Source organism: Aspergillus eucalypticola, assembly GCF_003184535.1.
Source record: "Aspergillus eucalypticola CBS 122712 chromosome Unknown BO83scaffold_7, whole genome shotgun sequence".
NCBI lineage: Eukaryota > Fungi > Ascomycota > Eurotiomycetes > Eurotiales > Aspergillaceae > Aspergillus > Aspergillus eucalypticola.
This window is the reverse complement of record NW_020290281.1, coordinates 1028056-1041573: the sequence shown is the minus strand read 5'-3', so window position 1 is coordinate 1041573 and position 13518 is coordinate 1028056. Positions and strand designations below refer to the sequence as shown.

Sequence of the window (13518 nt, the reverse complement as noted above, 5' to 3'; positions counted from 1 at the left end):
TGTCCCTTATAGATAGACTTGTTTGAAGTTCCCTGGTTGATCGACTGTGTGGGCTGATGACGTCATGCTCTACTTACCTTTATTAGAGAGAGTGTGTGTGTATATAGTCAACAACATTATTCAATCTGTGTAAATGAATATGAATGCAAGAATGTATTCTCATCACCATAATATTCAAGCTCTATAATCTGTAAATGCAACTGCCTGTAAAATGTATACACGTATGTATAGAAGATGTATATATGCAACGAAGAGGCCAGCAACCAACCATCTAGCTAGTACAAATCTCCCCTCTCTAAAAGTCAGGTAAAAGATGAAAGAAAGAGATAGTGGAAAAAATCACATGTTATCCTCCGACCAGCGACTCCTCGCCTTCAAATACGCATCATGTTCACTCTTCCCATGATCCGCATCCATTCCCACTCCCAAGCCGCGCTCCACCCACATCTTACTTCCCATTTCAGACAGACGGGACAATGCTCTCGCGAACGCGAACCGCTCCTCATCACCGCTGAAGATCGAGGTCGTTTTGAGCGCTTGCATCGACAAGCCTAGATCGTCCATCATCATGCGCATCGCATCGGAGAGGTCCGCGCCGTCGTCGTTGCTGCCGTCCGTGAGGGTGGATTTGACGTCGTCGGCTGAGAGGAAGAGGTTGGTGAGGGGGACTTCGGTGGTGAGGACTAATTTTGCCTGTTTGATTCATTTCGTTAGTTTGAGTTGGTATTGGTATTGGGTGATTGTTTTGGGGGGAAAAGGTTTGGTTGGGGGCAAACGCACCCTACTCTCATAGACGGCATCAATGAAAGTAATGAACCGTCTAGCCAGATCTCTCTGGGTCAGGTTCATGCCCGGCACGTCGGTGATGATGAAGGCTTCGTAATTCCGGACGAGTTCCAGGTAATCTGCTGCGCCGGTAGCGCTGCCGATGAGCTGCTGGAAACTGAATTTGGCGGCTTTGCCGCTGGCCAGGGGCACATGGATCTTGCGACCCCAGACTTCTTGGGTGGCGGGGTGTGGGGGGTCGTTGATGGGGTCGCCGAGGAAGTCGAACCATTTCTGGGCGTGGTGGTCGGCGTCTGGGCCGAGCGGGTGGTGGTAGACGGCTGCTGGGGGACGGGGAATCTTGCGATAGTCGGTGGGGGAGTTGAGGTTGATAACGTCGAGGGCGGTCTTGAGGAGGTTGATGCAGGGGATGAAGGATTCACGTTGGATGCCGTTCTTGTAGAGGTCGTCGGGGTGACGGTTGGAGGTGGTGACGAGGAGAACGCCGTGGGACATGAGGGATTCGAGGAGTCTGTTGTGTTGCTTGTGAGTAATGGTTGTGGTTTGGATGAGGCTGGTCGGTGTACTACCTTCGGAGAATCATCGCATCTGCGACATCTGTGCACTGGAATTCGTCGAAACACAGCACGCTCGAGCCCTCTGCGATGGAAGCCGCCACGAGAGGCAGCGCATCAAAGTCGTTGCCGTACTTCATCTTGACAACGTGCATGCGCTTGTGCACATCCTGCATGAAGTTGTGGAAGTGGATGCGGGTCTTGGTCTTGATGTTGGATGGGAGGGTCTCGTAGAACAGGTCCATGAGCATGGTCTTGCCGCATCCTACGTCGCCGTACATGTACAGTCCCTTGGGGAGGGATTCGGGGATTGTAAGTTCCTGCTTTGCGTTGCGATTGAACAGCGAGCCGAAGAACGACTTGGGCTTGGGGTCGAGGGATTCGATGCTTGGATGGACGACGGGCGGGGGGTTGTAGGATCGCAGTCGTTCGTACAGGTCCTGCAGTTGCTCAATGATCTCTGTTCATTGTATTTCAAGCATGTTAGCGTGTGTAATCGAGATAAGGCCATTAATTCAGACACTCCCTCCCCTACGGGAGTGACCTCCGACAACCAATTCGCATGGGAATCCAACATACGTCTTTGATACGGATCATCTCGCAAGCGACCCTGCTGTACACGAGCATCATACTCCACCAGCGGACCACCCTGCATCCCAGCTGCAGCGTCACCCTCCACAGCCTTCCCCTCGGCGGCTGTCGCAAAGCGGCGCGCATACTGACCCTGCGACAACCTCACATTGACCCCATCACGGACCGGTACCCGGTGAGCCGTCACCGACGGCTCATAGCGGGAGTTGTTCACGCCATGAGCACCCCGTCTATACTCCCTGGCGCCAGGCCGGCGAGTGCCCCGAGGAACGGCACGCAAAAGAGGGCCCCGAGCCCTCAGTGCGCCGGGCAGGTAGTCCGCGCACAATTTCGCCGAGGATCCGCTCATGGACGTTGCGTATAACGAAATCTGTATGGGAAAATGGTGTGTGTCTGATCAAATGTGCGTTGCGACAAAGTCGTGGAGACTTAAACCCGAGGTTGTTCGGTCGGCAAATACTCGGCGAATGAGACGGTCAAGTGCGGCGCCCACGCGGCGAAGAAGCGGGGACAGACAAGTGGACACTGGAGAGGGCAATAGGAATGCACGCGCTGACAAGTATGTACAGGTCGACTCGACTCAACGGGTCGAATGCAAGTATGCAAGTGAGAAAGAAAGTCCTCTGAAGAGTCCCGATATTGACCGGAAGAGCAGAACTCCGCGGCGAAAAGGAACCGAAGCAACAAGAAAAGGCATTCCGATGGTCTGTCATGTGACTCGGAGAGCGGTAACTGATCGGCCCCAGATTTAGAGCCGACAAAGCCTTATTTGGCCGAGTGGATCATTCGTTTATTGTGAACGCCGGAACGGTAATTGGTTCCCTACCATGTGTTCTACTTGGCACAAAAAGCAGATGGTAAACAGTAGGTGTCGTAGCCTACGGCTAGAATATATATATGCAAGAGAAGACTTATGTACAAAAGACAATAGCACATCACAGTAACAGGGTATGGAGGGTAAACAATCAGCCATGGCCCACACAACAGAAAAGTGCAGCTTCAAAAAACAAACAAAGAGTACATGATGGCGTAAACGTTTCAGACATGTCATTCTTGTCAAAGCATCAACCTCGTGATTCAATAACAACCGCTCAGAGGCTGATGACCAGAGACAACAGGAAAAATAACCATAACACCGGGACACCCGATGCACCGCCACAAACGGGTGCAATATTCGGACAACAAAAGAAACTGATAAAAAATGACAGACAGATCTATCGGGATATAGACGGAAGGTGATAAAATAACGCTTCTATGCAAGTCCAACATATAGTGTGAGCTTGGAGTTCCGCTGGATCGCCGTGTCCAGGTCACTATCCGTGGCCAAGTCGACGTACGTCCCGGACGGTTCGTCCTTGTACTGGACCATGATTTCATCCTGAATCTTTAGACGGTCCGTGAGCTTCTCCTTGAGCTGCTGAAGGCTGATGTCGTTCGGTACCCGGATTGCAATGAGGTCGTCCTGGAAGAAAACCTTGACTTTCATGGCACCGCCGCTCGACGTCGACACCTGCGTTAACGAGCTAGGTTGGCGGTTCATCGGGGGTGGTGCGCCATTGGAAAGTGAGAGGGAGGGTTGACCGCGCTGGTGCGAGTTGCGCTCTGTGTGAACGGCAATCGGTGCCTGCGACGACTGGCGCGACACGCTCCGTGACGGCTCATTTGCCGAGGAATGATGCGAGCCACCGGAGAACCGGGTCTCTTCGCCAAATGCGTTCGGATCGATTTCAAAGTCACCGGGGCGGGGAGCGAAGAGCTGACGAACCAATTGGCAACGAGAGATATGGGGCGGCATAGCCAAGAGCTTCTTGATATATTCATCCAAATTCTGTCGGCGGCCGTTGGAGATGGCGTCCGTGACATGGGTGACTGGTCCGGGCATATACGGCAGCGTGCGCGGCTTGCCACGGTTACCGGCTTCCTCCTCGAATTGAGTCAACAGTGCGATCTGGAAATCGTAAAAGTCGTGGTAGTAGCGGGCCAACTCCCAGCAACGACCGTCCTCCATTTTGGCCTCGATGATGTACCAGTATTTGTCGTTGTCAAAGCAGTACCGGGGAATAGACGCCGCGATGGGCGCCATCAATGACTGGTGATAACTCTGCTGCGACTGGTGCGAAACTTGTTGCACAAGCGACCCTTTACTGGCATTGCGAGTGTGGTAGCCCTATCGCACGAAAGGTTAGGGCGACAGTCCTCACGAGTCGCGGATGCGACAAAAGGAGGAAATATTGGTGACTTACCTGGGACTGGCCATTTTGACTCATTTGACTCTGACGTCCTATGGACATCTTGTCCATGCTCGACGTGACGGACTGCATCGACGAGCCACCAGCGGAGTCGATCTTGCCCAGCGTGATGCTGCTGTTCTTGTATTCGGCCGTCATCTTCTTCCATTCCTCCACCTTCGGCACGCCGGCACGCCTCACAGCTTCAAGCGGATCGGTGACCGCTTGACCTGTCTGCATATCGCGAAGTTCGAGGAAGGAAACGGGGATGAGACCCGGGCCACCCAGGCGACCGATAGGTTTGGCGACAAACCATTCCTGGTTCGACTGGGCGATAACAATAATGGCCTCGCCAGCTTTGGCTTCTAGTTCGTCCGGTCGCTCGGCCTGGAAGTCGTACTGAACGATGCCATAGACCATGGGACTCGAGCCCTTCCCCAATTGCGACATCCTGGGTTGGAAGCTATTGCGGGAGGAATTGCTGATGAAGTCTGTACCTGGGAAGGCAGCTCGATCGGAGAAGCCTGAGTCGTGCGGCTCTTTCTTCTTATGATGGTCCACCGATCCGGCGCTATGTCTCTCGTTTTTGCCAATCACTTCAAAGAAGGACACGGGAACCAACCCCCTCGCACTAGGGATGAGCGGATTGCACGCTTCGTACCAGTCCAAGTCGTCCTCCCTGCTGATAACGTGAAAGAAGTCTCCCTTGCTGAAGGCGAGTTCCTGCGAGTTCCCGGGTTCCGGTTGGTAATCGTAGAGCGCTTTGATGACCTACGCGCAGCACAGGGATGTGGTCAACAACGGGTCGCCAAGGATAGGCTGCGCGACTAATGTCGGCGAACGAAAGCGAATAACACGTAGAGAAATCAATTACAATCGACAAACAACTCCAAAATTAATTTTTTTGAAGGATGCGACTATAAAAGAAAAGGAGGGGTAAAGGCAGGGGGGGAAGGAGGGGAGGGTGGGATCAACCAGGGATCCGAAAGGCAAAGAAATGGAGAGAGTGGAAATAGAATTGAAAATTGGGGGAGGGATGGGGGCAAAAAAAATAAAAATGGAAAGGAAATAAGAAATGTGAAATGTGAAGGGGAGAATTAAAGAAAGGAAAGGGTGTAACACACCTTCTTTGGCGGAAGGATGGCGATGGCGGACTTTGGAGTAATAGAAAGGTGGTGGTGACTATGGTGACTGAGATGGTGGTGGTGGTGGGGTTTGGGATCTTTCTCCCCTTTGAGAGAGCGTCGAATGGCCTAATTAATTGGCGGTGTTGAAGATTAGTCCAGAGCCGATAGATTGCGCGCGGCAATAATGATCGTTCCCAGTCAGAAAGAAGAAAGGGAAGGGCCACAGTCATCAATCAAGGTGCTAATTTTTCGGGGAGGAGGGCGCTCGGAACAAGCGACAATCGAGATAAACGAGGGGCGGGAAAACGAGGGGTTTGCTTGCAGGCGGGTTTGCCAGTTTGGAACAGATAGATTGTACGTACCTTCATTATTTAGTTTGCTAAATTCTCCTTCCGGGCGAAATTAAATAAATGAACGTCGGAATGAATCAATGAATAATACTCCCTAGGCAGGTCAACCTAGCCAGGCCGTGCCCACAGGTGGTCGGGAACGCCAGATCAGCCGCCGAGGCAAGGCGAGACGTAAGTACGGGGACGAGTAGGGTTTGGTAGTTTGAGCGAGGCCTGCAGCAGACAAGATCTGATCATCCACTTTATGCCCGTTGTCAGCCACCCCGGTCCAGGCGTATCACTGTAAACTCGAAGGTCTTGTCGGCGATGGGATGTGTTGGAATACAAAGAAATCAAAAGAACAAGAGAATGGGCGGCGATTCCGGGTAGCAGCTGAGAAACACGAATGAGGCAAAAGAGACAGGGTAGATGAGTAAAAGAAAAGTAAAAAAAAAAAATATAGTAAGACGAAAACTTTAAACCTGAACAATGAAGGAGCGTTTTAAAGTGATACAGTAAAAAAGATAGTAACAGACAAAATAGCCTGGGGTTTGATAGGGAAAGAGAGAGAGAGAGAGAGACGGACAAGAGGGAGTGTCAATGGATGAAATAGAGCGGACGGTTGTCAGCGGCGATATGTTGTTATAGTAAGAAAAATTAGAGTAACTCCCTAGACGCTGGTCTGCAAGTAACCCAGACAAGTGTGACAGTGCAGTGGCCTCCTAATTTCTGCTTGTCTTTCTTTGCCTATTTTTCGCCCTCAAACGAGCAGGACAACCACGGACGAGCCGGTATGGGGAGTTCTGGATTGCGACGACTGGGACAGAAAAAAAGCGGCCCGCTTTCCTTTGGTGTTCCCCCCGCCCCTGAGGATGGATGGATGGATGGGTGGATGGGAATAGAATGGGTGCGCTGGAGTGGTTCAGTGGGTGGACAATGACGAGGATCCACGCGTGACAGCTCGGCGGAAGGTTCCCAGGGTTGCAGTGTTCTGGAAGGTCCTCCCCCGAGCAGAAGGGTTTAATATTTTTTTCTTCCTTTTCTTTGAGTTACCAGATAGTTCGCCTGCTCCTTGCGACACACCCGGGTTATGGAAGTCGGGAGATAGTAAAGTTGGCGGCGATGATGACGATGATGATGGTGGTGGTGGGAGAGGCAAGTAAGTAGTAGTAAGCGGTCGAGTCAAAGGCACGGCGATAGGAGAATAATGGGCCGTCCTGACTCCTACCACCACTTTGCGGGAGCACTTGGTGGCTGTGACCCAGAAGAAGGAGAGGCAAATAAGTGGATTGAGTGGATTAGTGGCCGGATGGCATGGACCGTCGTGGGGTGTGAAGGATGGGAAGCCGTCGAGAAATCGAACTGCTGGTTCAACTGTGGCGGGTACTCCAGCACCCTCGTCCCGGTTGGTTGGTTCCCCGACCTGCGAATTGGAGATGAGGGAGGTTAGTATGGCGTTGGTTTTGTCCTCGTGGCAGTAAATCGAACTCGAGGAAGGATCCAAAGAAGGGTTACAAGCGGGTATAAAACCAGATGACTGGGATTAAAGGAGGTGGTGGTGAAAAAGTGAGAATAGGCAGACCGTGATACTTCATCCGCCGGTCGAAGGCAACATACACTTACCAACAAAGGAAGGCAATGTCCGGTTTGTAGCAGATCGTGATAGACGTTGGACTGGCTGGCTGGGCTAGTTTTCTGCTCGGATCGCCTGGTCCTAGAAGCTAGTGCGTCTATTTCTTCACTTTCTTTTTTTAAACCTAGACTAACAGAGGAAATGACGATAAACTCAAACTACTTGGTGAAAAGTGATTGTGATTGTGATAGTGATGGGGGCAAATCTTCCATGAGGAAAATCAAAAAGATGCAAGACAAGACAAGACAAAAGAGCGGTTCAGAAGGAGACAATATAATGATATTATAACCCAACGCTGCCTGCCTCCAATACATACCATACATCAATCGAATCCCAACAATCAAGACCCAAAATCTACAGAGCACACCATACAGACTCACTCACTCACTCACTCACCTATAAAATCCAGAAAAAAATTTTCTCACCCACCAGTGTCAATTCCTTCAGCTTCGACGCCAAAGCAGGTGGTTGTGTGCCTAAAAATCCTTTATTTAGTCGATTCACCAGTCAACCAGCAGACCGGGAGCTGCTCCCCGGCCGTCTGCATGGATGCACCGCGTAAGGTATGACGGCCGACGTCCATCCTGGTTGGTCACTAAGGGACTAGGAAGTAAATACTTACTTAGCTGAGACTCCTTAGTTCGTTTCTGCTTCCAGCCCTGTTGGTAGTGTCATCCCTGACTCTTTTCCCTCTTTCTTGTTAGTGATTTTATTCCTTGATTATGATTTTCCCCTTTCCCTTTCCCTTTAGTTACTAGTTATTTAGTTAGTTTAAGGTGGGTTCATTATTCACTTCCCTTATTCTACTTTTCATATTTCTCCCCCTGGGCGCAGTTGGGCAGCAGTGAACCACCGCCCCTCCCAAATTCCCTTTTTCCCCCCTGTCGCATTAAACCGGGAGTGGTATAGAAGGCCGGCACCGTCCAGCTGGAAACCCGCCCGATCGATAGGCGATAAGAATCAGCCGAACAGACTAGAAATAAGAACAACCATGGCTCGCAGCCCCTGTGTGTGGTCACTGTGGTGTGTGTGTCCCAGATTCTGCAGGAGACAACCAAAAGCCCAGCGCGTACGTACTGTGTATGGGCCACAAGTGGCCCCGGTCCAGCGTACCTGAGTTGCGACGGGCAGGGCAGGAATGGTCATTGGGCTGCTCGGGTGGGCAAGGAAGAAGGTGTGTGTGGGTTCAACACACACACCGAGTTTGCCCATCCACACACACACATTCCTGTGGTCTGTGTGCCCTTCCTTTTTAATTAACGGAGGGCTGCCAACTGCCGGCTGATTCAGGTGTCAACTAGTTTTAACAAATTAGTTAGTAACCAATTCTACAGAGTATCTAGACTTGTTCGATTTATCGTAGCAGAGTCTAATTAACCCCGACGACTTCATAATCTTATTTTTTACTAAGCGGAGAAGAGAAACTGGGAAAGGGACGAACTGCTCCCAAATTTTATCTTTTTTTAAATTTACCCATCCCCTGGACTATCATTTCCCCTGTACCGCTGTACCTCCGAGCCTGAAACTGTGTAAAGTGAGCTCGGACGGGGAAAAAGGTACTTAGGCTGGAAATGCATCCATGGTTGTATGCCTGGATTTTACCCAATCCAGTCACCCAACCGAGCTTTACATTTGCTACACTATTTTCAATCAGTTTGGATCGGCACAGGGTCTCTTCTCCATCTAGTATAGGTGGAAGACGATCAGGTCTGAAGGAAATCCCCCGGAGTTCCGCCTCAAGATGGATTAGTTTGGATCCCAACGATGCTGTAACCCAAATGCTAGCTAGTTGGCAAGGCAGAGAGGTTTAACCGCACTTTTTGCAATATGACCGAACCTGTAAGGGACGACTGAGCTCTTTCGCGCATTATTTTCTGAAAGGTCAAGTACTTTGCATCCAGCCTCATATATTTACCTCCGTATCTACAAAAGTAGATAGGGTATGCACGCGATCTCTGTCTCCTCCAGTACCTACAGTAGTGGCATACCACAGCTGCAGAGTATGACATGGATTCTCCAAGCAAGATATTACTCTACGTATTACACAAATCTCATCTAGATCCATTCCATTCCCCCCCCCCCCCAAGCCAGTTCTCAAAAACCTTGTACACCCTGCACCTCATCCACATTCACAGACACACCACCCTTGCAGGTAGTAGACAGTCCAGTCACTGCACCCAGTCAAATCCCTAACCGGGCTTATTCCAGATGCCGTCCGCATAAGGTTATTGCTCGTATATGCGAGTATAAGAAATAAGAAAAAAAAAGAAAATGATTACGCGAAACAAGCGAAAGCTGAAGTCAACGCCACACCACAAAATAGAATTTCAGTCTATCCATCTACCGTTAGTAGCCGATAGAAGATAAAGGTAGCTAACTAACTAGATACAGTAGTCGAGGCACACTGCAGTGCAGCAACTTAGCTACCTACAAAAGTATCTAGTAGGTACTTAGATAGCTGGACCGAATAAGCGCACAGCTGATCAAATCATATTTACTATTTTTCGCCACTCTGGATGTATGTGGGTAAAATCGATCGATCCATCGAGCCCACTAGCCAGCTGAGTTAAGTACTCTGTAGCTGAGCTAAAAAGCACACAGCTGATTGTAGTACTTTGTGCCAGTACCACAGGTATATTGCGTAATTTCAGCCCATTTATGTGAAGCACGATCCATAGATCATGTCCTGCTGTTACTTTGTGTGTAGCGAATCATTATTCTTAACCATCCATTACTACTACTATACTCTGGTAAACCCCGCACCACCACCACCACGTGAAAGTACTATCAACTATCATATTGTTTCAGTCCTCAATACTATAGACCATGAAACAGACACTGAAACAACCCTCATCTGACGAATCCAAACAGCACCTATACCATATACCATCTTCAGCCTCGTGCAGATGCTCCCCATATCATATCATCCTGCAAATCTGATATATCATTCTCCAGATGTCATATGCATCCTTCCTTCCCCTCATCTTCCTTTCCCCTCCTCCGATCAAATCAAGGCATCTAGTAGTAAGGATAACTAATACTCTCATTTATTCCCGAGACTTATCTAACTCGCGATGATCGAAATCGATCTACAGCTGATCATCGGGTTTGATTTCCGTCTCGTCTCGTCTTTCAGGTTTTTGCCACCATCGGATACTAACGGTTATCTACTTACTTACCTACTTGATTCGGAAGGTATATGCATGGTCACTCACTCATTCACTCACTATCACAGTAAGTACTAAGTTCTTTGTGGAAAAGGCCCAGGAGTACGGGTCTAGACCGGTGGGGGGGGAGGGAGGACTATCTACTTACTTAGGGATTGGGAGAGATCGACTTGTCAGATTTAGTGGATTAACTACTAACTAGCTGGGTAAAGTATAGTGTCATGTATCATGTACGAGGGTAGATAGATACATACAAACATAGTAGATACATAGATCATTGTTGACTTATCACTGTAGATCTTCCTCTAACGGTCGACTTACTTCCTCTTTCATGTAACTTTGATCTCATCTCGCTTGCGCTGATGAGGTGCGGGGTATCTAGGTAACTGCTTATTGACTGTTTTGACGTATTCCTCATTTGTGGGTCGATTGTGGTGGTAAGTACTTTGTATGTCCTGTTGGATACATAATGTTGGGGTGAATGGATGTGTTCGATGTCTGAGGGAGTGGGTTTTTATTGGCTTGAGGGTGGGTGGTAAGGTTCATGAGGGGGGTTTGAAATTGGCGCAGTGGGCAGGATAATGAGGACCGTTTTTGTTCTTATACTACGGAGACTGACTTGTATCAGTTGACGCCGTGGTGGGTACAATGGGGCTGCTGCCCATACTTTTCGTGTTTTAGAATTGACAATGATCATTGTATTGACAGCTGCGCTACCGAAATGTTATCAAACAAACGTCAGACGCCTTCCCTTATACCCACTTCTGCCTTACATCCATCGACTCTTTTTTTTTCTCTCTGTGCACTACCAATCCTCCTCAAGTCAAAATGGGTATATGTACTCAGATCGTAAGCGGTTAATGCAGGACGCCTCTAATGCCGGAAGCAAGGAAATAAAACGAACAGAACTCCAAGCGCCCTGAAGAAACGAACAGAATAGGGGAAAGCTGGGGTGTGCTAGAAGTATCCAGAATGGTGAAAGGGAGTGTCGGAAGGTGAAAGTGAAACCGCAGGTTGCAAGGAGGAATAGAAGAAAAGAAGTAAAATCGAGAGATACGGAACTTAGATCTGTCCCTTGATATCGACAATTCGGTGGGCCTCGGCCTTGGCTCCTTCGAACAGTTGGCCGGCCCTGCCACCCGTAAGCAGTCTCACCACGCCATCTTTCTCTTGGAGGAGGTCCTCCGAAGTATGGTCCAAAATGAAGCGGGCGCTCTGCTCGTCGGACTCGAAACCAAGTTCTTCAGTAATGAAACGGATGTTTACGTCAGGTTTGTACCTGTATTATCAAGGTCAGTGGCCGTCACACGTAGAGTCTGAAGAGAAACTTACGCTTTACAAATTGCTGCAAGTGCAGAAAGTCGCTCACGATCCACAAACATATCCATTAGATAAGCCCCCATATTTGGGGTGTCGAGATAAAGCTGAAAGAAACGGTGATAGTTCCCAAGAGCAAGAGCGGAACGGACATCCAACGCATGTTTCACAGCAAGATCCCGTTTGTCTGCTGCAGTTAGATCGGCCAAGGCATCGTTCATGGCCGTCCAGTTGCGAGTATGGATGAAATAGAGGATACGATAGGCCTTGAACTCCGTAGGGTGACCGCCAAGTTGCTGTGCATACAACGCTCGTAGCTGAGTCTGGCACTGATTATACTCACCAAGGTCACCTTTCTCTAGGGCAATTCGGGCATGAATTTCATAGACGCTGACAGTGAATTCGTTCCTGATATGCTGTACAGTCAAATCTTGACGGAGGGATTTGAACTGATCACAGATATAGCCATAGTTGTTGTCCTTTTTCCATTTCTTCTTCAGTAGGTCTAATGTTTTCATCAAGACCGGCAAGGGACGGACGGTATCCGGATTCGGTGCAGAAGTCAGGCGGAAGTAGTTCTTCTCGAGCTCCTGGCACCTTCCGACAACAGGGCCTTGGTTTGCATTGGGGGTCGGTGATGCACCGCGGGATGAGGGTGAAGATCCATGTCGTCCTTGTGCGTCCTCGAAACGTTTCCTCCGCATCTCCAGATTAGCTTTTGACTTACTTGGGTTCTTACTGTCCATCTTCTGCCGCTTGTCTGTGGAAGGATAAGTGACTCGGTCTTCAAAGGCATTCTGGTTGTTAGTTTGTCTCCATGGTGGACAGCTGCTCGCGTCTCCGTGGTACTCCACCGATTTCCTCTTCTTCGATAGGTCAACCAATGGAGTGCTGGACTTCTTCGGCGAATGTGTCCCAAATGTGGCCCAAGTCGAGACACCTGGGCTGGCGAGCACCATGTTGCGGTCGTTTTGAACCATGACCTGCGGCAGAGGCAGGGTTTCCCAGTCGATCTTATCGAGCATATTACCCTCTGCTGCCTCCGTGATGACCGACTTGAGTTTCGCCTCCATCTCACTCCGGTCGACCGTGGGAAGGCGGTTTTCGGGCGCAAAGCTGCGTTGCACATATTTGCGGACGGCTTCTGGAAATTCTACTTTTTTGCGGGTGGCGGCATCGGCAGACGTCGTCGGGGGTGTAGAAGAAGGAACAAGGTTGGCGGCTTTTGTGGGCGCGATACTACGGCGTGCTTGCACTGGGATGTAAGCTGGGGCCACTGCTGCCACGTTAGTCAAGTCTGAACAAATATCACGGGCGGGAAGAGAAGCATACCATGACCAGAGTGAATTGAGGTGGTAGCGGTGGCTGAAGCCGCAACACGCCATGGTGGGATGCCGGAGCTCATGATGAATGAAGAAACGATGATCTATTTTAAGGGCCAGTGCAAAAAGGGACAATAAAGAAATGCGAAGAGTGATGATAATCAGAAAAGAGAGGTATTAACTACGGATGATTTGGTTCGAGCCAGTCAGAACATATTCCTACACCAACAGAGCCGAGTAGGTATCACTGAATGTAAGAGAAAATAAAGGTCGGCCGGTCTGTTTCTAACGAGACAAGGGGCAAGATGATATGTAAGTTATCCACAGGGGTATGTTCTCCAGGCTTCGGGGTGAGTGAATAAGGATGATGAGCGGAGAGGGAGGGAGACTCGCTTAGTGACGCTGGATCCCACTTGACTTGTCTCGGTGGCGGAGATTTCGTCTTGGCACGGGGACCAGATACC

At 49.7% G+C, this 13518-nt stretch overlaps 3 protein-coding genes across 3 annotated transcripts; all 3 read right to left on the bottom strand.

Moving 5' to 3' along the window:
• Positions 1–158: 158 nt before the first annotated feature.
• BO83DRAFT_376910 (AFG1 family ATPase) lies at positions 159–2564 on the bottom strand. The gene is made up of 4 exons (XM_025530854.1): positions 1920–2564; positions 1356–1800; positions 781–1297; positions 159–693 (listed from the first exon to the last, which is right to left on the bottom strand). The coding sequence occupies exons 1-4, from the start codon at positions 2278–2280 to the stop codon at positions 340–342; spliced, it is 1677 nt and encodes a 558-aa protein (XP_025390318.1). The 5' UTR covers positions 2281–2564; the 3' UTR covers positions 159–339.
• A 619-nt stretch (positions 2565–3183) lies between these two features.
• On the bottom strand, positions 3184–5654 carry BO83DRAFT_397342 (phosphatidylinositol-3-phosphate-binding protein BEM1; the record flags this gene model as incomplete). Its single annotated transcript, XM_025533186.1, has 4 exons — positions 3184–4098; positions 4175–4930; positions 5284–5412; positions 5649–5654. 4 exons carry the CDS (start codon positions 5652–5654, stop codon positions 3184–3186), a joined length of 1806 nt encoding a protein of 601 aa, XP_025390317.1.
• Positions 5655–11110: 5456 nt separating this feature from the next.
• On the bottom strand, positions 11111–13419 carry BO83DRAFT_357396 (SAC3/GANP domain protein). Its single transcript, XM_025529248.1, has 3 exons — positions 13065–13419; positions 11748–13008; positions 11111–11694 (listed from the first exon to the last, which is right to left on the bottom strand). Exons 1-3 carry the CDS (start codon positions 13135–13137, stop codon positions 11478–11480), a joined length of 1551 nt encoding a protein of 516 aa, XP_025390316.1. The 5' UTR covers positions 13138–13419; the 3' UTR covers positions 11111–11477.
• Positions 13420–13518: the final 99 nt, after the last annotated feature.